A 24,597-nucleotide genomic window follows, 5' to 3' on the forward strand; every position below is an offset into this window, starting at 1 on the left:
TGAAAATTGTGTTTCTGGTCGCTATACATGTGTGCTTAGCAAGGCCTGTGGCTAGCACTCGGTCGAAAGACTTGTCTTCCCTCATCATGAAGAAGACAGTGTTCTGCTTGCAGTAGTAAGAGTGAACTTTACCTTTTTTTATCTGAGGGGGTTGTGTGTATTCTGTTATACAACGGCATGCAAATTTCTCGATTCTGATTGGCTGAAACAGTCAATTTACACGTATGTATTTTTCATAATTCCACGCTCTTGGTCCCAGGACCCGCCCACAACCGAATTACTATCACTCCGCCGTGCGGCTTTTTAGGAAAAAACAAGATGGCGGACAATAATCTTTAACAAATGGATATGTTGATAGCGTCATAACGACTAAATATGAACCGATTCTGTCACGGCGAATGTCTTAGTTCTTTAAACAATGTTGGATGATGTAATTGATGGGTCATGAGTCATTGTGGAACAAAAAAAAAATCGCGCGGATTGATTGATTGATTAATTTGCAGGTGGGAGGTGCGCTGTTTTAAGTGAGCATGGCCTATTGAATTGATTGATTGATTGATTGATTGTTAATTTTATTACTGTCCGCCTGGTTTCCAACTGGTTAAGTTTAGGCCCTCTTTCGAAGTTGGTTAAGGTTAGAGTTTGTCTTTAGAGCAGGGCGATAGACCACCAGCCCTGGTTCCAAACTCTAACCTTAACCAACTTCGAAAGAGGGCCTAAACTTAACCAGTTGGAAACAAGGCGGACAGTAATATAATTAGCAATCAATCAATTCAATAACCCACGCTCACTTAAAACAGCGCACCTCCTAGCTGCTTCTATAGAAAGTAGGTTTAAAAAAAATTTAAATGTTTTTTTCCCTATAGGGCAAAGAAAACTTTTTTTAATTTGTTTTACCTACTTTCTATAGAAGCATCTAAGAATGAAGTTCTATAGAAAGTAGGTTAAAAACTAAAGAAAAGTTGGATGTGTTAGTTGGTTGGATGTCTAGGTGAAAGACAGTTGGATGTGTTAGTTGGTTGGATGTCTTAGTTGAAAGACAGTTGGATGTGTTAGTTGGTTGGATGTCTTAGTTGAAAGACAGTTGGATGTGTTAGTTGGTTGGATGTCTTAGTTGAAAGACAGTTGGATGTGTTAGTTAAGCATTACATCACGCGCAGGAGTGGTTTGTGAACAATAAACCATGCCTAGGGGTGGTCGTTAGGCCTGAGGCGCAGCCGAGGGTTGTTAGACCCCCCTAGGCATGGTTTATTGTTCACAAATCACGACTGCAAGTGGTGTAATGCTTTTATACAACTGCCACATTCATCCAACCTTATTGCTATACAATAAACACACATTAATCGAAGATTTATTGAAAAAACCATCCGCCAGAAAAAGTAGTTCCCACAAGAGAAGTTGCCTCCATGTGGAAGCAGCTTGGAAGTGCATCCAACGGTTCTCATCCAACAAACTTAACACATCCAACTGTGTGTTATTGGAATGATTGATTGATTGAACATTTTATTACCAGATGCAGAATGGGTACAATACAGTACGGCTCAATACACACAATTGTTAAGGGGATGCAGACCTACTTTCTATAGAACTTCATTCTTAGATGCTTCTATAGAAAGTAGGTAAAACAAATTAAAAAGTCAACAAACTAACACATCCAACTGTGTGTTATTGAAATGATTGATTGATTAAACATTTTATTACCAGATGCAGAATGGGTACAATACAGTACGGCTCAATACACACAATTGTTAAGGGGATGCAGACCTACTTTCTATAGAACTTCATTCTTAGATGCTTCTATAGAAAGTAGGTAAAACAAATTAAAAAGTTTTCTTTGCCCTATAGGGAAAAAAAAGTTTTCTTTGCCCTATTTTTTTATTTTTTTTTAACTTACTTTAGAGGGCCTAAACTTAACCAGTTGGAAACCAGGCGTACAGTAATAAAATTAGCAATCAATCAATCAATCAATCAATTCAATAGGCCATGCTCACTTAAAACAGCGCAGCTGCTTCTATGTCTCTCAGTCTGACTCCCCTCCGCCGTTGTGTGTGTGTGTGTGTGTGTACACACCCATCCGCCTGGCCACACCCACATCCGCTCCTCTACATAGGCGGGGTCGTGGCCATACTAACAGCTCCTTCCCTATTTTCACCACCGTAGAAGTGACTGTATACACCACTTTGAGTTTAGTGCCGAAATAGTTGTTGGAAAGGAGCTACGTTGACATTGTATCTTTGTTTTTCTCTCTCTCGCAATTTTACGAGAAAAACTAAGAGATAATGTTTGCACCGTCGGAGGGTTTAGACGCTCGCAACGTCACCCTTCACCAGCGCTTCACTATCGCCGCGTTCTCCGTGCGTCGTGGGGCGTCTCTGGCTCCGCGATCGTGGCAGCCAGATGCGCCTGGGCGGCGCCCGGTGGTGAGTTTGCCTCGCCGAGGGGCCGTTGAGCCTCCATCTCCTGTGAGATGGCCTGGTTCCGGCTCTGGTTCCCCCGCCAGTGGACAGTCGGCCGATAGGCAGTGAGCAGCAGGGGCGAACGGCCTGGCTTTAGTGTTGCACTGGAGCTGGACGAGAGTTCTCTTGCCTCTTCTCCATTTCCGATAGAGACTGAGGATTACATGGAGGGGGCGAGAGCTCTCTTGTTCGAAGCCCCAGTAGAGTCGTATCACTCCCTCCCTCTGGGTGTGGCAGGGAGTGTTGCGTCTCCTTGGGGTCCCTTGTACTCCAGGGTTGGGTTAGAACCTCCGACCCCGAGACAAGATGCCCAGCTATCTGCTGCGCCGGACGTTGGCGCCCGAGGCAGCCTCCCGTACATGAGGGACGCGTGTGACGTGGAGGGAGGTACGCAAGGGGAGTTGCTTGCCTAGTTCCCCGAGCTCATGTCGGCCACCGCCAGCACCTGTTCCAGATGACATGATAGGTCATCTCTGGCAACGTCATCCTGTGAGAGAGACGGGCGTTGTCTGCCCATTCTGCCCAGCAATGGAGGCCTACGTGACACAGGGACAGGTAATCTCCCGCATTGTTGGCCTTACCCCCGCCTACGTGCCAGTCACGCGGGTGGTGGGTTTGGTCCAGGGGCTAAAGGACGGGGTGCCTCGACTTGATAGCCCGATGGCATCCATACTTTGTCCTGAAATGGTGTGGGAGCCGTTAACACTTTGAGTGCCACTCACGAGATTTCTCTGGTTTTTTTATAGGTGGTTGCGTGCCACTCACAAGATTTCTCTGAATTTTTTATTTTTTTATTTTTTTCGATCTGAAAAATTATTGCATCACCCGAGCCTACCCGAGTATAGCCGAGGGGCGCCGGCGATCACTGTGGAAAAAAGCGCCCCCTGTCGTCTCCCAGATGACATAAGTGATTTTGGAATGGACTCAATGAAAATGAATGGGGAAAAAAATCCGGTACTCCACATTTTCAGAGCCCCGCGGATCATGGAGTTCTACTGTATCGCGTTGGATCCATACACGTATCGATTTTTTCGAATGGTGATCAGGAATTGGAATATACCAGTTGGATACCATCTGATGTCAGGTAAGGACTCTATGTTATCAGTGGTAGGATAATCAGAGTAAGTTTGATGAAGTTATAAGCTGTTTTGTGAAATGTCTTCTTTCGGTTTCACTGTAAAACTCTGTGAGGAAATCAACGGAGCGATTATCAGTGCGCGGCCGTAATGTGCGTGCGTGCACGTATAATATTGATCATCTAGCGTTTATTTGAAAACGATTCATAAAAAGGCAGACGAATATCAACGTTGTGGAATATTCCACTAAAAGACGATTTTCATAGAATGCTCCAGAATGAGCTGTTTTTTATATCAAAACAGGGGCTTTTCTAACTGCTCTGAAACGGAAACGACGCGATAAAAAAACAATCTGCCTTCACAGCACTGACTGGAAAATAGTATTTGATAATGCGATGGGCAGATTAGACACATAGCCATAATTTAAAACATAGATTAGGCGATATTAACGTTAACATTGGCGCCGATGGTGGCATTCAAGCGGTAAAACGGAAAACCAGGCGTGGCGCTCAAAGTGTTAAGAAAGCCGGTTCCCCAAGGGAAATCGGCTAGGCAGTTGGATAATTGGAGTGACCAGGTGTACATCGCCACGACTCAGAGCCTAGCTGCGACCTCCAACATCGCGCAGCTAGCGCGCTACATGTCGGGGCTGATGGCGGGCGGGTCGGTATTGGATGACCATCAACGATACCTTCACGCCCAGGCGGCTGGAGCCATCCTGCACCTAACCCAGCTGCAGGCGATAGCCGCCGGGAAGGAGCGCGCCTTGGCCACTCTCTCCCAGCGCCATCTTTGGCTGGAGCAGGCGCGGGTGCCGGAACAGAGGAGGATTCCGCTGCTCACAGCCCCCCTCTCCGATGCTGGGCAAGGCCTGTGGCTAGCACTCGGTCGAAAGACTTGTCTTCCCTCATCATGAAGAAGACGGTGTTCTGCTTGCAGTAGTAAGAGTGAACTTTACCTTTTTTATCTGAGGGGGTTGTATTCTGTTATACAACGGCATGCAAATTTCTCGATTCTGATTGGCTGAAACAGTCAATTTACACGTATGTATTTTTCATAATTCCACGCTCTTGGTCCCAGGACCCGCCCACAACCGAATTACTATCACTCCGCCGTGCGGCTTTTTAGGAAAAAACAAGATGGCGGACAATAATCTTTAACAAATGGATATGTTGATAGCGTCATAACGACTAAATATGAACCGATTCTGTCAAGGCGAATGTCTTAGTTCTTTAAACAATGTTGGATGATGTAATTGATGGGTCATGAGTCATTGTGGAACAAAATAAAAATCGCGCGAATTGATTGATTAATTACAAATTTGTTTTAAATTTTTCTTCTCCTTTCTATAGAAGCAACTGGGAAGTGCGCTGTTTTAAGGTCGCTTTCACATATAGTTTTGGTGGACTCGGTGCGGTTCTGGGGGTGAAGTTGCAACATTGTTGCATTCTTCATTTGGTTCGCCTGCGTTCACATAGAGAAATCTGTCAGTAGACCGAGACCTTCTGAACAATGTCACGCGGTCAAAAAGGGCGCTTGTCTATTGGACAGTGGAAATGTGTGTGTGGATGCAAGCCTGTGTGTGTGCGCGCGCGTGTGTGTGTCTGTGTGTGCTGTCTGCGAGCCCTCCAGATCAGTGGAGCGAGTTTTGACATGGCATTGATCCATTGTTCTATTGAAGCACATTACCACCATCCTCTCGCTAAACAACTTGTAGACCAATAATAATAATATAATAATAATAATAGTATTGACGTGGCATTGATCCATTATTAATGCCGTGCGCCTCGGTAATAATAATAAGCCGCGTGTTTCTTCCTTCTTCCCAAGATGCACAGTTAGATATATAGATAGATAGATAGATAGATAGATAGATAGATAGATAGATAGATAGATAGATAGATAGATAGATAGATAGATAGATAGATAGATAGATAGATAGATAGATAGAGAGATAGATAGAGAGATTAGATGCAGTGTGCTTGTTTTGCAGTGAGTGCTGCAAGCAGTGGTAATAATAATCACTTCCTATATTTGGTTCGCGTTTGGTCCGCTGAAGCTGAACCGAGACCTACGTTTTCAGGCGGACTAGAGTTCGCCTGCTTGGTCCGCGGACCGAGTTCGACGCGCATTCACACAGACCCGAAAAACCGGAATATCGAATTCTGGTCCGAAAGTCCGGACCAAACAGCCCCTGTGTGAAAGCGACCTAGGTCGTCCTCGGACGTTGCTATGTTCGGGTAAATACGCTGATGTTATTGAACGTGTAACTATATAACGTTAATGCCACAAAACGAATGCCTTTGGTAATCATAAGTAGTAACTTTGATGCAGTAGTGTGTGTGTGGGGGCGGCGTTGTTCAAAAGTTTGAACGTGTGGACCAGATTGACGCGACACAATCCTCTTGGGCAAAACATCACGATATCCATGATACGTTTAAAAAGTCGTTAATGAACTGTACCCGATATTTATATAATATCGTCATATCGCCCAGCCCCCCTTTTTACTGATTGGCCAGGGGGTTGGACCTCCTGTTCTTCGGTCTTCCTGTCACGCTGTCGGGTCAGCGTATCACAGGGTGGGGAAAGGGGGGGGGGGGGGGGGGGGAGTTCCCTGGTCCCATGCCATATTTGGGCAGGTGGGTCACGGAATTTCCCCGGCCATAGAATACGTCACTGGGCGCGTTTCTATTGGTCATGAGACTTCCGTGAGTTTTTTTCAGGCTCCATATTGTGGACCACTGTCATTGTCAAGATTGAGTTATGTGGTGCGTTGGAAACTGTTTGTTTTCTGCTCTGCTCTCTATTTGCATATGTGTTGAGCTTTTGGTCACGTGGCTCAATGTTTACATATATCTTTTCAATTATTACTCACGTGGGAGGTTCCCTGTCTCCTCTCTTTTATACAGAGCAGTGTTGACAGGGTTTTTCCCCTCAGACGCGTCATATGGGACCCATATCTGTGTCTTTTGGCCAGCTTCCTGCCGCTCGTCCCAGGCGGCGTGGAGGGAACGTTATCTGGTTTCTTGTTAGAATTACCATTGATGTGTTTTGAGTCTCGACATGTACATGGCGCTGGCCCTGGGGTCTTTCAGTGTGGAACCACGCATGGGCTGGCGCGCCTTGGTTGCTCATTTATAAAAACAGCGTTTTTTGTACGAGCGACTGAGATGGAGATTTTATCTCTTCCGAGCGCCAGTGTACTAGGTTAGTCTCGACGAACTCACGCTCATCTCTGGGGGGAGATGACGGAGTAGATCAAAGCATTGGTGGAGGGGTCTCACGCCCATGGGGTGGGCCACCGGGTACGGTGCGTTTGTGTTCTGACTGTCTTGGTGGCGCCCTCTGTGATGTTTTAGATCAACACGCGTACCTACCCCCCTCTTAGGACTGGGGATGGCGGCGTGATTAGGACACGGGACTGGTTCTGGTCGCACCGGACCAGGTCAGTTAACCTGTTGTCCGCCGGGGTGCAGATCTGCTGTTCTGGTACCCTGAAGGACTTTGTGCTTTTTCGGGGGGAAAATGCCGGGTTGGCCCGGGCGTCGCAGGGATTGATGTTATGGATGTGTGTGTCGTGGGTATGTCACTACGAGTTATCCTTCGCAGTTTGCTTGGTCCATATTGTGTTGTACCTTGTGCTGTGCTAAGGAGCCTGGTCCTTCTCCATTCATTTTCGCCCCTCCCTTCCCCTGCTCGGCAGGGCTGGGAGGGGGCTGTTGAGGAGGTTTCTATTGAACCCCTCTGGCATCCCTGTGTACGTCCCGGTCCGCCGGGCCCAAGTCCGGACTCATTCTCGTCGACCTGTTGGCCTGGGTTAACCCCTTCTTGAAAACTGAAACACTTGTACTGCCTGTATAGCCGGTGTATATGCGCAGTTGTGTTTCGGAGTTTTTTTCTTGGGGGGGTTAAGGGAACAACCGCCTCCTGTTAAACTAAACATAGGGGGGTGGTTGATTCCCCGGTGTGTTGGTAGCAGAGTCGACTCGGGTTTAGGCCAGACTTGACTCCGTCTGCCTGCGAGTGTGCCCCCGCACTTTTCATGATGTCTGCCAATCGTGTCAGCCTTCTCTTGGACCTCGACCTCTCTAAGGGGTCGGGTTTTGTGGAGGCTGCGACATGGTGCACAGCATACCGAACGCCCCTTCCGCCGGGGTGCTGTTTTCACAGTAGACCCCTTAGGCGCCTGTCTAGTCCGCAGTGCTCCGGGCACAGGTCAAGTTATGCTCTTGGCCTGTTGTCGGCATTGAGGGATCAACCTCTTGGGGGTTGTCTCCCCGGTGCGCCGACTGGCCCCACAGTGTTGTGGGGGTGTAGCCTCTGTGGAGTGCTTCAGGGCAGCGTGCTGTAGGGGGGAAGGGCCTGCTCTTGGATTGGGCCCTGTCCGATACGCTGGCGATGTGGGGGGTGGTGTCACTAGTGACCGTCTGGTGGGGTCTCGATGCTACGGCATCGTTGGCCTCGCCAGGCCCCCTTTTCGGGGGGTCCTGGCCCTCAGGCTGTGCCTGGGGCTGAGTCCTCCTCCGCGCTCCGCTGCTATGGCCTTGCCACAGGGTTGGGTTCTTGACCTTTGACCCTGTGATGTTAGGGGCTGTAACAGGGTTTTTTCTTCCTGTTCGTTCCCTAGTGCCATGTGGGATGCGCGCCTGAGTGGTCGCGGGTCCTTCTGTGTGAAGGTAAGTCCCATGATCTGCTCACCCTGTGCGTTGAGGTGCTAAACCCTCTTCGCACAGTCGGATCCGATTCCCTCCCGTCCCCCTCTAGGGGGGTCCGGGGGCTCGGGTCCTCCCCGGTTCTGATGGTTGTGGGGGGCCTCAGTGGGTACATTTGTCGAGCTTCCGCTCTGCTCAGCTCCTGTGTTCCACTAGAGTGCAGAGCGTAAGCTATACGATAATATAACATACGGTTATCCTATAACCATAGTTATGAGTATAGCGAGCGCTCTGCACTGACTCACTGAGGACCCCGTGGTCTTCGCCTTCGGTGGTGAAAGACTTGGGAAGGAGCTGTTAGTATGGCCACGACCCCGCTTATGTAGAGGAGCGGATGTGGGTGTGGCCAGGTGGAGAAAAATTATTCAGTGTTGGATTGGATAAAGGGATAGTTCCACTAGAGTGCAGAGCGCTCACTATACTCATATAACTATGGTTATAGGATAACCGTATGTTCTACACCCTCCCCAGGCCGACAGTGGGGCAATGCACGCAACGACCAGGAAGGGAATTGGCAAAACGACTAAATTGGGATGGGAGCAAAATACAGAAAAAGTGAGAAAAAATGTATAATAATAAAATAAAATGAAATGAAAGTGAATCAAGCAATAGTACAAACAGGAAAAGAATATGTTGCAACGGGCAGAATGTAGTGACATGGAGACGCCAAGACATTCTACATCCTGCCAAGAACAGACAGAAACAAGCTTCCTATATATCATCACTAAACCAATGAAATGGCTTCTTCAGAAAATAAAAGCAGAGGAACAAGACTAATACAAGTCTAAATAAGGTTATAGATTTAGAATAGCAGACTTAACCACTTATGCATCGGGGGGAAATGGGGCTATTTATTTTCCTTTTTAGTGTGCATCTGTTGATCTGTCCCGCCCAAAAGTTAAACAAATAATCTTGTTTGCCACAATGATAGATACTACCAAATAATACTCTATGTATTACTGTAGAGTTTAGTCATATATATCTATATCACAGCACCATGTGTCTGTAATGGTATGTATGTAGAATAACTACTTTCCAAAATAATAGATTGTCCAAACGTCGGGTTCCAATACGATGTCCTTTATATGGAAGCTTTCTGCGCACGTTACATTGCAGTTCTTGTCATCAGTTCATTCACAAAAAACGCTCGCTCCAGTCGGCAACTTAATCACTATAAATGGACTCAGCTGGCTACTAGGAGCAAGGCATTCTGGGACTTGTATTTCTACCAACTAATGTGGCGACTAATGTAAATAATAGTATCTCTTGGCTTTAATAACAAACACTCTTCTAGCCTTGCTTTCAAATGTAAACAATAATCGATATTAACCCTTTAATCGCCGTTGACGCTGAAACACGTCATTCCCCGCCATGCTTATTCTGCCGATGACGCTGGACAGCGTCTTTGATATCAATATTTCAAAAATCTGTGATCGAAATCATATTTCTCCCCCGGAGACATTATATGTACTGGTGAGCCCCTGTCAACTCTCTAACGGTTCAAGAGCGCCATCTGGTGGCCGATCGGCAGATCGCCCAGGGAAGAAACAGGGAAGTGGACGCTGGTGCTCATTTCAATTTGGTCCGATCACTCGCTATAGGTCCCGGGACTCGAGCTCGACACAATGGATATCCATCCGTTGCCAATAACTCGATAAACAACATGATTTGGACGTATATACTATTATACAACCTGGAAATGGATCAGGTATTTCTATATACCATAATAGAAAAAATTCTGTTCCACGCTCATCTCCCAACGGCGAGAGGAAGCTACGGTGAGTTTCAGCGTTATTTTGTAATGTCTTCTATACTAACTGCTCCAATGATCATATCACCCACACTAGATGAATGATATAACGTTGCCCACGGAATTATAAACGACCCCCCGCCCATCCGGTCATCATCAGATTATACGTAGTAACTTCTAGAAGTACGTCCATTTGAAAAATTTTATCTCGCGCCGATTGCTATCAAACTGTATACAATCATCAATATAATGCATTTAGGGCTATAAATCACGTTCTGGAGAAAGCTGCAGAAAACGATAAAAACATACTTATACTTTAGACCGTATTTTAGTATGAATATGTGAATGAAAAAGTATAACGTTGCTACACCCTGAACAATAGATATAGGACTTTGAATGGGCCATGGTAATGTCAATTTAGCAATACAATTTAAAAAGTTATAGCCCTGCAAAGAAGGGGAACTTCTCCATGTTAAATAGGGCTGGCGAGGGATGGTAAATTATGAATTTAACCCCGGCGATCAAAGGGTTAACATATATGAAATATAAATCATTAATCATGTAACCTGGCCTATTAACCCTTTCACTGCCACACGACAGAAGGTTAACCCTTTACTATCACACAACCGACGGCGATGCTCCATAATTAGCGGAGCTAATGATGCTAATGATGGAGCATTGCCATCGGTTGTGTGATAGTAAAGGGCTAACCTTCTGTATTGTCACAGTGAAAGGGTTAACCGGCTGTCATGTGGCAGTGAAATGGTTAAGTTACAACAATGTATTTGTTTGAACAGACTCTCTGGATGTAAACTCACTCAAACATCCTTCGAGGTGGTGGCCTCAGCCCTCAGCTCCAACCCCTCCCACCTGAGAGAGCTGGACCTGAGTCACAATGACGTCCAGGACTCAGGAGTGGAGCTGCTCTCTGCTGGACTGGGGAGTCCACACTGCCGACTGGAGAAGCTGAGGTGAGTGGAGCTGCTCTCTGCTGCTCTCTGTTGGACTGGGAAGTCCACACTGCCGACTGGAGACACTGAGGTGAGTGGAGCTGCTCTCTGCTGGACTGGGGAGTCCACACTGCCGACTAGAGACTCTGAGGTGAGTGGAGCTGCTCTCTGCTGGACTGGGGAGTCCACACTGCCGACTGGAGACTCTGAGGTGAGTGGAGCTGCTCTCTGCTGCTCTCTGCTGGACTCACTAGGGACTAGACTCACTGGGGACTAGAGACTCTGAGGTGAGTGGAGCTGCTCTCTGCTGCTCTCTGCTGGACTCACTGGGGACTAGAGACTCTGAGGTGAGTGGAGCTGCTCTCTGCTGCTCTCTGCTGGACTCACTGGGGACTAGAGACTCTGAGGTGAGTGGAGCTGCTCTTTGCTGCTCTCTGCTGGACTCACTGGGGACTAGAGACACTGAGGTGAGTGGAGCTGCTCTCTGCTGCTCTCTGCTGGACTCACTGGGGACTAGAGACACTGGGGACTAGAGACTCTGAGGTGAGTGGAGCTGCTCTCTGCTGCTCTCTGCTGGGGACTAGAGAGGCTGAGGTCAGTGACTTTGTGACGCAGTCGTGTCGCCAGACCCTTTCCACATTTGTTTAGCTCCTAAAAATATGAATTATATATAACAACATTGTAGCCCCATTATCTGACTTTAGCACTGGTTCTAGTGTGCAGGCGGTGGGTGGCATATGAAACTAAATAATGAAAACTAAATAATAGAAAATTGCAGGGCCAATTTCTGAATGAGAATGAGTTCTATGGAAACCCAGTCTCCCCCTTACAGACACTTCATGCTACTCCCGTGCAGTTCAGATCCAGATCCAGAACCAGATGGTTTTATTTGCCAGATGCAACAAGTACAATGGAAGTCTTACTCTCTGTTTTCTCCACAGCATGAAGGGGGGAAACATGCAACAATTTACAGAATAAAAAAGCAGGTGTTTATATACAATAAACTGTCTGCGGTATGTACAATACAATAAGTACAACTAAATATAATTAAATAATACAAATTAAAAGTACAAATATGTACACATTCGACAAGCTAAAATGATTGCACATTATGTAGTTTCAGGGCAAAACCAAGCTGTTTTCTCTGCATGTAATATAATGTATTATTTTCACCTATTTTAAAAAGGGTGTATCTGCGGTATATGACATGTCCAGGTATATTGAATATGAAGAGGGTATATGACATGTCCAGGTATATTGAATATGAAGAGGGTATATGCAGTAGCGGAGCCTATCAGACACGGGCCGGGGGGCGGGGCTACATGATCGGGCCCTAGCCAATAAAGCTTGACATTATATCGGGAGTCCGGGGTGGTAAACTGACGCTCGTGCATAAAAAGTCGCAAACAGTCTAAGATTACAATTTAAAACAATGTTTGAAAGAAAACTAACCAAAGAAAAGGTGTAATATTTAAGATTTCGTTTCTACAAAGGCTATAGAAACGAAATATATACAGATAATGATATAACATGACATAAAGCCAACAAACTACAAGAACAACGAAAACATAGCCTAATAAAATGACTACATTTCTGACACACCATTCACCACGGACCACGAGAGCAGCTGGCGGCGATGTCCCGACTATGTGCTCTGAGAATAATTTTAGCAAAAATGGCTGCTTATAAATACAAGTTCTCAACTTGTCTCCAATCCTCTGTCCTGTATAAGAGGCTGTTTTTATAAAAGCTTCTCCCCGGGGGCTCTTGTTTCTTTCCTCCGTGTCTAACACCCTGATGTCCTCTGGAACACTAGGCTTGCTGGATGTAACCTCACCCAGACTTCCTGCCAGGCGGTGGCCTCGGCCCTCATCACAAACCCCCTGAAGGAGTTGGATCTGAGTGAAAACGATGTTCAGGATTCAGGCGTGCAGCTGTTCTGTGCTGGACTGGGGAACCCACACTGTGAACTAGAGACGCTGAGGTCAGTAACATCTCTCTGGTTTTCACCAGAGGATAACTAACCTCACTGAACTGTCATGTAGGGGAACGGTGTAGAGACACTTAAAGGAACACGCCAACATCATGGAAAATGCACTTAGCGTCTTCTCCAGAGTCAGACAAGAAGATAGATACCAGTTTCCTCTCTGTGCGTTCAGTAGAAAGCTATCCGGCTGCAAGCTAGCCTAGCTTAGCACAAATGAAGGGAAGTGGATACGGACCAGCTAGCCTAGCTGTTGGTAAAAAATACCTTTCCCTGAGTTTTAAGCTAGGCTAGTGGTCCGTCTCCACTTAGATCCTCCTAGCTCCTAGCCTTGTCTGTGTCCCTAGCCGCTAGCCCCTAGTAGTCCCTAGCTACTAGCCCCTGGCCCCTAGCCCCTAGCTACTAGCCCCTGGCCCCTAGCCACTAGCCCCAAGCCCCTAGTCCTTAACCTCTAGTCCCTAGCTACTAGCCCCAAACCTCTAGCCCCTGGCCCCTAGTGTGTGTGAATGTCTTCAAATAGACTGTCCGTGTAGGTCTAAGCTGTCACAGACTTAGAGTGTCCTGCCAGAACTCACTAATTACATAGTGAGTAGCTTGGAGTAGCTTGGAGACATTTATGCCAGTATGTTGTTGATCTCTCTTGGCCTGGTCTCTCTTGGTCTGGTTTCTCTTGATCTGGTCTTTCTTGGTCTGGTATCTCTTGGCCTGGTCTTTCTTGGTTTGGTCTGGTCTCTCTTGATCTGGTCTCTCTTGGTCTGGTTTCTCTTGGCCTGGTCTCTCTTGACCTGGTCTCTCTTGGTCTGGTATCTCTTGGTCTGGTCTCTCTTGGTCTGGTCTCTCTTGGTCTGGTCTCTCTTGATCTGGTATCTCCTGGCCTGGTCTCTCTTGGTCTGGTCTCTCTTGGTCTGGTCTCTCTTGATCTGGTTTCTCTTGATCTGGTATCTCCTGGCCTGGTCTCTCTTGGTCTGGTCTCTCTTGGTCTGGTCTCTCTTGGTCTGGTTTCTCTTGGCCTGGACTCTCTTGGCCTGGTCTCTCTTGGTCTGGTCTCTCTTGGTCTGGTCTCTCTTGATCTGGTTTCTCTTGATCTGGTATCTCCTGGCCTGGTCTCTCTTGGTCTGGTCTCTCTTGGTCTGGTCTCTCTTGGTCTGGTTTCTCTTGGCCTGGACTCTCTTGGCCTGGACTCTCTTGGCCTGGTCTCTCTTGGTCTGGTCTCTCTTGGCCTGGTCCCTTGATCTGGTCTCTCTTGGCCTGGTCTATGTTGGCCTGGACTCTCTTGGCCTGGTCTCTCTTGGTCTGGTTTCTCTTGATCTGGTTTTTCTTGGTCTGGTATCTCTTGGCCTGGTCTTTCTTGGTTTGGTCTGGTCTCTCCTTTTTTTTTATCTACTTTTTCTCCCCATTTTTATATTTTTCTCCCATCCCAATTTCGTATGATCCAATTCTACCCTCCCCTGTCTCGAACGTTGTTAGACCATGCCTCCCACTGGTCGGCTGCCATGTGGACGAAGCCTTGCATCACGTGTCCCCTCCGGTACACGAGGAGGCAGCCGTCGCATCTTTTCACCTGCACAGCGCGATCTCTCAGTGGCGAGGAGTAACGCGTGGGAGGCTCACGCTGCCCCTGATACTTCCTGATTCTGCTGTACAGGCGCACCAACCGACCTGTAGGAGTCGCTGTCCACAACGTCCGATCCCCACCCACCGGCTTTCCCACCCCCTAATACTGCCAATTGTATTAGTATGAACGACCAGCCAAGCCGGAAGCAACGCCGAGAGCTGGGCTCGAACCCAGCATCTCCTGCGTTAGTGGTGAGCGCCTTGCCCACTGCGCCACTTAGCCGCCCTTGGTCTGGTCTCTCTTGATCTGGTCTCTCTTGGCCTGGTCTCTCTTGGTCTGGTATATTGGCCTGGTCTCTCTTGGCCTGGTCTCTTGATCTGGTCTCTCTTGACCAGGTCTATGTTGGCCTGGTCTCTCTTGGCCTGGTCTCTCTTGGTCTGGTCTCTCTTGGTCTGGTCTCTCTGGGTCTGGTCTCTCTTGGCCTGGTCTCTCTTGGTCTGGTCTCTCTGGGTCTGGTCTCTCTTGATCTGGTCTCTCTGGGTCTGGTCTCTCTGGGTCTGGTCTCTCTTGATCTGGTCTCTCTGGGTCTGGTCTCTCTGGGTCTGGTCTCTCTTGATCTGGTCTCTCTTGGTCTGGTTTCTCTTGGTCTGGTCTATCTTGGTCTAGTCTCTCTTGGTCTGGTCTCTCTTGGTCTGGTCTCTCAAACTGATCCAGATCTCAATGAAACTACCTGGAAAAGACAGTTCTGTGATGTTCTGTGCAGGTTGCTGTGCTGTCAGGTCACATAGGAAACAGTTCTGTGATGTTCTGTGCAGGTTGCTGTGCTGTCAGGTCACACAGGAAACAGGAAACAGTTATGTGGTGTTCTGTGCAGGTTGCTGCATAGATATATATAGAACACTAGATAGCTTAAGGCGGAGTCACCAGCGTCGCTGAACCGCCGCCATCTTGCCCCAGTCAGCCTTGAGTGAGGGTGAGTGATCTGCACAGACAAAAATACTCATAACTTGCTGAAATATTGACGGATTTACAAACGGTTTGGTTTATTACAAGCATTATTAACGTGGTTATGATTCAAGCAGTTTGTAAAAAAAACATCTTTAAATATTTTTTTTAAGTATGCATTATCATAACTACATCTTTGATGTTTATAGCAAACCAACCCGTTTGAAAATCGGTAAAGAATTGAGCAATCTATGGTTATTTAAATAGTACATGCACCATAGACATTAATGTTATCAGTAGCTGAGCTGCCTGGGGCAAGATGGCCGCCCTACGACGACATCGCTCTCCATTGGCCGGCAGCGTGGGTAAGCTATCTAGTGTTCTATATATATCTATGGGTTGCTGTGCTGTCAGGTCACACAGGAAACAGGAAACAGTTCTGTGATGTTCTGTGCAGGTTGCTGTAGGTCACACAGGAAACAGGAAACAGTTCTGTGGTGTTCTGTGCAGGTTGCTGTGCTGTCAGGTCACACAGGAAGGCTGTGCGTCTCTGGCCTCAGCTCTGAGCTCCAGCCCCTCTAACCTGAGAGAGTTGGACCTGAGTAACAATGACCTGCGGGATGCAGGAGTGAAGCTGCTCTGTGCTGGACTCAGTAGTACAAACTGTCACCTGGAGATTCTGAGGTTAGTGGCTTATTTTTTATGTATATCTGTATAATATCTTCAGTCTAGCAGTTTGCTAGAACCACGTGATTTATTTTTGGTTATAATATAATCTACAATAAATAACTTTGTTTAATAATAAATCATTAAATGTATTTACTGGAAAATTTCTATTTGAAATAGACACTTAACATTAACACTTTGAGCGCCACTCACGGCTTTTCTCTGGTTTACGACCCGACCGTTGAATGCCACGTCACGGCTATTCTCGGGTGTTTTTAAAAAAAAAAAATTATTAGCGATCTGTCATCATATTGCATCACGCGAGCCTACTGTTGGAGATCCAGGGACCGCCAGCGATCAGATGTGAAAAAAGCGCCCCCTATCGTCTCCCAGATGGTAAATCCGATTCCGATTCCTCCTGAGCAACGTCAGAAGGATCCGCCCCTTCCTGACAAAAGAAGCCACCCAACTCCTCGTCCAATCAACAGTCATCTCCCGCCTCGACTACTGCAACGCACTGCTCGCTGGCCTCCCGGCCACTGCCACTAAGCCTCTTCAACTCATTCAGAACGCAGCGGCCCGCCTGATCTCAAACCTACCGAAGTCGGCCCATGTCACCCCACTTCTTAGGGACCTGCACTGGCTCCCCATTGCTGCACGAATCCGCTTCAAGGCCCTCGACCTGGCATACCGTGCGGCAAAGGGAACCGCTCCCGCCTACCTCCGGTCAATGGTCTCTAACTACACACCCTCAAGACCTCTACGCTCTGCATCTTCTGGCCGCCTCAGACCTACTCCTATCCAAGCTCCGGGAGGGTCATCAAAGAGAAGTCGCCTATTCTCAGTCCTTGCCCCACAATGGTGGAATGAACTACCCACCCCAGTTAGGACAGCCGAAACACGTCCAATCTTTCGCCGTCGACTAAAGACGCACTTCTTCAACCATTATCTGAATTTAAAAAAAATGTATTAAAAAAAATATCTAACCCTAACTAACCGTACTGTCATGCACTTGTCCTAATAAACTAACCTACACTGTAGCACTCAACACTTTGATGAACATTGTTGCTCAGCTGATAGAGTTGTGCCCTTCCTGATGGCTTGTCGTACAGAACTTGTAAGTCGCTTTGGATAAAAGCGTCAGCTAAATGACTAAATGTAAATGTAAATGTAAATGTAAATCACCCTTTTGGAATGGACTCAATGAAAGTGAATGGGAGAACGGATTTCTGACTCCACATTTTACTTCTCACTGATGCAGCCGGGGTCTACCAGAGTTCATTCTGGAGCCTCTGAGCCGCGCGGATCATGTGTTCTACTGTATACACGGTTGATCAATACATTTATCGATTTTTTTCTAATGGCGATCGGAAATTGGAATAAACCATTTGGATACCATCTGACCTCAGGTAAGGAATCTATGTTATCAGTGTTAGGATAATCAGACTCGTTTTCACAGAGATATAAGCGTTTATGTGATATGTGATATGGCTGTTTTTACTGTAAAAGCCATGAGGAAATAAGAGCAACGATTATCAGCGCACGGCACGAGCGTGCGCACACATATACTATCGATCATCTAGCGTTTATTTGAAAACGATTCATAAATAGGCCGACAAATGACAACGTTCTGGAATATTCCAGTAAAAGGCGATTATCATAGGCATGGGTTGTTTTTCCCCGGAAAACGGGTGATTTTCAAAATGCTATCAAACGGAAATGAAGCGATAAAAATACAATCTGCCTTGCCAATGTTGACTGGAAAATGAGTCTTTGATAAGTGACGGGCAGATTAGACACATAGCCATAATTTAAAACATAGATTAGGCGATATTAACGTTAACATTGGCCGTGGACCGTGGCATTCAAAGGGGGGAAAAAAGGAAAACACGGCCGGCGCTCAAAGTGTTAAAGACGGGAAATAATAATGTTTGGGTCTGGCTGAGCTTTAATTTTCATGTGCAAATCCGTAATACAGAATAATTTGATAAAAGTCTGCCATTGCTTCTTTTGACCACCCGGTGACAGCATTGTGTTTATAATGGTGACCTTGTCTGCAGGTTGTCACACTGCATGGTCACAGAGGAAGGCTGTGCTTCTCTGGCCTCAGCTCTGAGTGCCAACCCTTCCCGCCTGAGAGAGTTGGACCTGAGCTACAATCACCCAGGAGACTCTGGGAAGAAGCTTCTCTCCGCTGGCCTGGATGATCCTCACTGGAGACTGGAGACACTCAAGTGAGAACAATTATCTTTTGGTGACGTCCCATGTTGCAGTTTACATGTTTTATTTTTTTTAACCCTCCATTCACCCTTGTTGCAATTCTGGTCAAATAGCCTTTTTTTCCACATGTGTTTGTGGATAGCGTTGGCTAAATTTTATATATATGCCAGAAAAGTAGCTCAGTATCACATCTTGGACTCACATTACAATAATCCATGTTTTATTTTTTTCAAAAATCACTATTAAGCGCATGGAACATAAGTGTCACACCTTTCACCCGAGTCGCAGAAATGGACAGGTTAGGGGATAACCCTAACCCTAACCCTAACCCTAATTTAAGAAATGGTTAAAATCCTGAAAATGAATAAATATTCGATATGTATGGTGAGGACTGAAGTTAATAATGATATTCATGAAAGAAAATTGGAACAATACATGAAAAAGATATGTTTTACCGAGATCGCAGTTTCGGTCACTAGGGAGACAGGTAGTGGGTTTTTTGAAGGGTGACTGGAGGGTTAAACAATATGTTTATTGGTATTTTTCTTTTTCTGTTTACAGCATCAGTATACATACAACATCAATCAAGTCAGAAACTGCTGCAAACTGCCCCCCTCCCCCTCCCACTCCCCTCCCCTTCACCCCAAGGCTTCATTAACTCAATCAGCGCCGGAAGCCTAGAGCATCGTTTGTTCCTACCATGCCAACGCTCTAAAAGATAGGAATAAGTGGCGGTGTTTGCAGGGCTATATATATATTCTATATTATAGCTATGGATACAATACTATGGCCCATTTGACATCACCAAATATATATGTTCAATATATGAAAAATAATAAATGTTTTCGTCAATACGTTCGCGTGTTATACCGTGGTGAATATGAATATAGTTTTAGAGTGATCCTGTCTAATCCCAGAAAACGACGATATACAGTAAAATGTGGTTTTCACTAAAAGCGTTGCCGTTTCTCGCCTGGACACGCTACTATTTCCAAATCAAATCTATATCATAGGTATTATGTTTCATCATGAATGCATGAAAGGGGGGGGGTTGTTTTTTGATGCTTTGATCGTCACCAACGGCATACGTTGTGGAGTAACGTTACAGACACACGTTGCGATCGAGGTGAAATCATGGTTGGATCACAGCAGGATAGGCCTTACCTTCAGTAGGATGTACCCCAAAAAGAATATTCCAATTGTCTGATCGCAAGTCCAAGTATTGGTGTCCATCGTGTCGCCAACATAATCCACCACAACCAGATGCATTGGAGGCATTTGACGCTTCTCAATGGGATCGGGATAAAGAAAAGTGGGCCCGGAGACATTTGATCGACGCACAGGCCAAGATATAATGTTTCAAAGGGTGCTCGATACTGCCACCTGGGTGGATGCGGCCGGTATTGCACTTTGGCATTCTCAGGATGATTCCCCATGTTAACCCAGAGTCTGTGTGCCTGTAATGAATGGACATATAGAATAAAAGAAATAACAATGAAAACCCAACTATACTCGGGTCTGGCGTTGAACGGTCGGCGAGATAACCCGACTATCATCGGGTCTGGCGTCCAAAGAGTTAAGAATTACAAATAAATAAAAATAAACAACCCCCACCCCTCTAGTAAGAATTGCAGCTGAAGGCAGCTAAATGCCTAACCCCCCCCCCCCCCCCCCCTCTGAAAATATTTATAAAAACCAGACCCCCCCCACCCCCAGACTAGGACCTCAACCAATTCCAGTTTTTACACACCTTGAGTACCTAGTAAGCCTGCAGCTACACCTGTCTGAGCAGGTGCCCATACTTCTATACCAAACAAATAAATAAGTATCTAACAGTACATCCTTTCTCATCAGAGAGCAAATAATGACACTTACATTTTCATTCATTGCAATATATCTCCTCACCCTGTGTACATCGACCTGAAATTACTTTCAAATGTAGTCATGCGGGTAGAGGCCTCCGACGGCGTGCCCGTGCAACAGTAAAAATACCGGCGGCTTGGGCGCCCTCGTGGCGCACCGCATAGTGCCTCGCACACCTACGCGGCCGTCCCGGGTTCGCCTCCCGCTCCTGGGGGATAATTTGTCGCATGTCTTCCCCACATCTCCTCCTGTTCTCCCTCTCCTGTCGGTCATGTCTGACCAAAAAGCTGGAAAAACCATGCTGGAAGAAAACTACCGCACAGCCATGGCGTAAACGTTATGTTTTCTTTGTACATTACCCGTACATAGCGCAGTTTACATGTTTAACAAATACATTTGACATGACGTGACTTGCTGTGGGATCTGTGCCATGCTGCCAGATGTCATGCTGAGTGTAGAATGGCCTCTAGGGTTTTATTCAGATTCAGATTCCTATATTAACTGCTTGGTCTATGACAAGCTTTCACAGCCTTTGGGATCTAGGGTTTTATTGCTTCCGTCACGTGGACTACGTTGACTGTACACATCCACACAGAAAGTGGCCAGATTCTTCTCTAAACTGCTTGTCTAATGAAAACCAAAGCAATACTGATGGTGGAAATGATGAAATGGACTTTAGAGTATTTGACTTGAGGCTATAAACATTGTGGGACAGACCTACCTTCAGTTTGAAGTGGACATTAGAAACATGCATTCTAGCAGCCTCTATACCTCTCTGTTTCAGCCCTGTTCTCATTCTAGCAGCCTCTATAGAGGCTGCTAGAATGAGAACAGGACTGAAACAGAGAGGTATAAAGGCTGATAGAATGAGAACAGGACTGAAACAGAGAGGTATAGAGGCTGCTAGAATGAGAACAGGACTGAAACAGAGGTATAGAGGCTGCTAGAATGAGAACAGGTCTGAAACAGAGGGGTATAGAGGCTGCTAGAATGAGAACAGGACTGAAACAGAGAGGTATAGAGGCTGCTAGAATGAGAACAGGTCTGAAACAGAGGGGTATAGAGGCTGCTAGAATGAGAACAGGTCTGAAACAGAGGGGTATAGAGGCTGCTAGAATGAGAACAGGACTGAAACAGAGAGGTATATAGGCTGCTAGAATGAGAACAGGACTGAAACAGAGAGGTATAGAGGCTGCTAGAATGAGAACAGGACTGAAACAGAGAGGTATAGAGGCTGCTAGGGGTGGACGATATGGCCTAAAATTTATATCACGGTATCATTTGAAGCATAGGCGGTAACGGTATCACGGTATCAGTGTTTCCGTTAGAATTATTTATTTTGCCTGATAGGCAGGCTATATAAAGAATGACATCCTCAAGGCATGTAGATTTATAATATTTTAACTTAAAACTAGGCTATTTTTGCGTATACAGTCATTATATTCCAAATAAAATAAGTCCCGAGTCGAGACTCCGTGCTGCTCCCAACGAATCCCAATAGTATGCAACTGCAGAGCCGCAGAGCAGGGGTGCTTTCAGGTCCGGTCACAGGCCCGCTCAACAGCGCCCCCCACCCAACGGCTGAATTGCCAATGGCTGAATTGGAGTATTGCACTGTGCAGGCACAGCGGCCCCGCTCTGCGGCTCTGCAGCTGTATGCTTCTCGCAAAATCCAGCATCCAGCTCCCGCTGCCCAGCCGTCAGAACACTACACATATCATAATGTTCACAGCAAACTGTAGTTGATCACCAGGTATGTTTTATTAACGTAGAATAATTCATATAAGAAAAACGATAGGGAAATCTCTTACCTTTCTCCACTGGTTAAACATGCCAGGAACTGAAATTGAAACTTGCTGTGCGCCGCGGTGATATGTGTTTATTATGAAATGACAATTGCGTGTTGACACGCCCACTGCGCGAAGCCTCCTAAATAACTTTTTCCAGTTTGCACATATCTATTATCTATGACTAATTCTATCTATTTTTAGGGGCAAATGCGAGTGAAATAGTCGCGCTGTGGTTACATGACGTCATTGCTATTTTAGAGCTGCTCTACCGGTTACAAGGTATAGTCAAAATCCATACCGTAGAGCAAATTCATACCGTTTATACCGTATACCGTTTATACCGTCCACCCCTACTCTATACCTCTGTTTCAGTCCTGTTCTCACTATAGCAGCCTCTATACCTCTCTGTTTTAGTCCTGTTCTCATTCTAGCAGCCTCGATACCTCTCTGTTCCAGTCCTGTTCTCATTCTAGCAGCCTCTATACCTCTGTTTCAGTCCTGTTCTCATTCTAGCAGCCTCTATACCTCTCTGTTTCAGTCCTGTTCTCATTCTAGCAGCCTCTATACCTCTGTTTCAGTCCTGTTCTCATTCTAGCAGCCTCTATACCAGGGATCGGCAATAGGCGGCCCGCGGGCCGACATTGGCCCGCCAGCAATAATTTCTGGCCCGTCAGATTATTTTGAGAATATGATATTTATTTTACGCGCAGGAAATATTCACTCGGGACGCCAGGGTGTCTTTTATTGTGAAGCTGTATCTATCTACCGGTAGTCATCAATAGCACTATAGCCAATTGAAATGCTAGAAATGGTCACGTGGACTGGGAGAACCAATGGAATAGTCCCTAACGAACTTTCACTTCCGCGTTCGAGATGGAGCGAGTAACAAAATGTGTTAAAAAACAAAACAAACATCTTTGGATAGGGAAATGCAACAGGGAAATATAACGCTTCTTTTAATAAACAGGAGCCATACTTAAAATACGGGTTTATTGCAACAGGTCGGTGATTCTTGCGTGCCGAGCCGACGTCCTCTCTGCATAATATGTGGCGACAACAACAACGAGGAAATGGTTGTTATTACAACTGTGTTCAAGTTGGCAGATAAAGTAGCTGCATTCAACGCCAATCTGGAATTGGAGGGCGGCGAGTGGATATGTGACATGTTTCAAACATTAGCAGGGATTTTGGAGGACTGAACAACAAACAAGGTATGGTGAGTCGTGTTTTCATGCATTCTGTCTTCTGATCTGTTCATCACCCGCCGCGGTGATCTGCAACAGCTGATCTGCTGTTCATGAATGAATGAATGAAAACTTTATTTAACAGATTGCAGAATGGGTACAATACAGTACGGCGCAATACACACAATTGTTAAGCTGATCTGCAACAGCTGAGAGCTGTTCATGAATGAATGGATGAGTGAGAACTTTGTTTGGCGGATTGCAGAGTGGGTGCAGTGCAGTGCGGCGCAGTGCACACGGTTGTTGGGGGGATGCAGACCAGAGAAAAACGTTTGTCTTTTTTCAATATCAGTATATTAAATTAGCCATTGTTTTTGATCCTGGCCCTCCAAGCAACGGCTTGGGGAAAATCTGGCCCGCAGCAAAACCTAATTGGCGACCCCTGCTCTATACCTCTCTGTCTCAGTCCTGTTCTCATTCTAGCAGCCCCTATACCTTTCTGTTTCAGTCCTGTTCTCATTCTAACACCCTCTATACCTCTGTTTCAGTCTTGTTCTCATTCTAGCAGCCTCTATACCTCTGTTTCAGTCCTGTTCTCATTCTAGCAGCCTCTATACCTCTCTGTTTCAGTCCTGTTCTCATTCTATTAGCCTATATACCTCTCTGTTTCAGTCCTGTTCTCATTCTAGCAGCCTCTATACCTCTGTTTCAGTCCTGTTCTCATTCTAGCAGCCTCTCTCTGTTTCAGCCCTGTTCTCATTCTAGCAGCCTCTATACCTCTGTTTCAGTCCTGTTCTCATTCTAGCAGCCTCTATACCTCTCTGTTTCAGTCCTGTTCTCATTCTAGCAGCCTCTATACTTCTGTTTCAGTCCTGTTCTCATTCTAGCAGCCTCTATACACCTGTTTCAGTCCTGTTCTCATTCAATCAGACTCTATACCTCCCTGTTTCAGTCATGTTCTCATCCTAGCAGCCTCTATACCTCTCTGTTTCAGTCCTGTTCTCATTCTAGCAGCCTCTATACATACCTCTGTTTCAGTCCTGTTCTCATTCTAGCAGCCTCTCTCTATTTCAGTCCTGTTCTCATTCTAGCAGCCTCTATACCTCTCTGTTTCAGTCTTGTTCTCATTCTAGCAGCCTCTATACCTCTGTTTCAGTCCTGTTCTCATTCTAGCAGCCTCTATACCCCTCTGTTTCAGTTCTGTTCTCATTTTAGCAGCCTCTATACCTCTCTGTTTCAGTCCTGTTCTCATTCTAGCAGCCTCTATACCTCTCTGTTTCAGTCCTGTTCTCATTTTAGCAGCCTCTATACCTCTCTGTTTCAGTCCTGTTCTCATTCTAGCAGCCTCTATACCACTCTGTTTCAGTCCTGTTCTCATTCTAGCAGCCTCTCTACCTCTGTTTCAGTCCTGTTCTCATTCTAGCAGCCTCTCTCTGTTTCTGTCCT

General features: G+C 46.2%; 1 protein-coding gene across 1 annotated transcript in view; it reads left to right on the plus strand.

Moving 5' to 3' along the window:
* The window catches only part of LOC311241446 (NACHT, LRR and PYD domains-containing protein 3-like), a 43,173-nt gene that overhangs the window by 14,385 nt on the left and 4,191 nt on the right, over positions 1 to 24,597 (plus strand). Inside the window, exons 8-11 of the mRNA XM_084330277.1 lie at positions 10,792 to 10,965; positions 12,761 to 12,928; positions 15,939 to 16,112; positions 18,155 to 18,328. Of these exons, the coding sequence (XP_084186403.1) occupies positions 10,792 to 10,965; positions 12,761 to 12,928; positions 15,939 to 16,112; positions 18,155 to 18,328 (690 nt within the window). The remainder of the gene's footprint in view (positions 1 to 10,791; positions 10,966 to 12,760; positions 12,929 to 15,938; positions 16,113 to 18,154; positions 18,329 to 24,597) is intronic.

This window comes from Notolepis coatsorum (assembly GCF_963971535.1).
Source record: "Notolepis coatsorum genome assembly, chromosome: 15".
NCBI classification, from domain to species: domain Eukaryota; kingdom Metazoa; phylum Chordata; class Actinopteri; order Aulopiformes; family Paralepididae; genus Notolepis; species Notolepis coatsorum.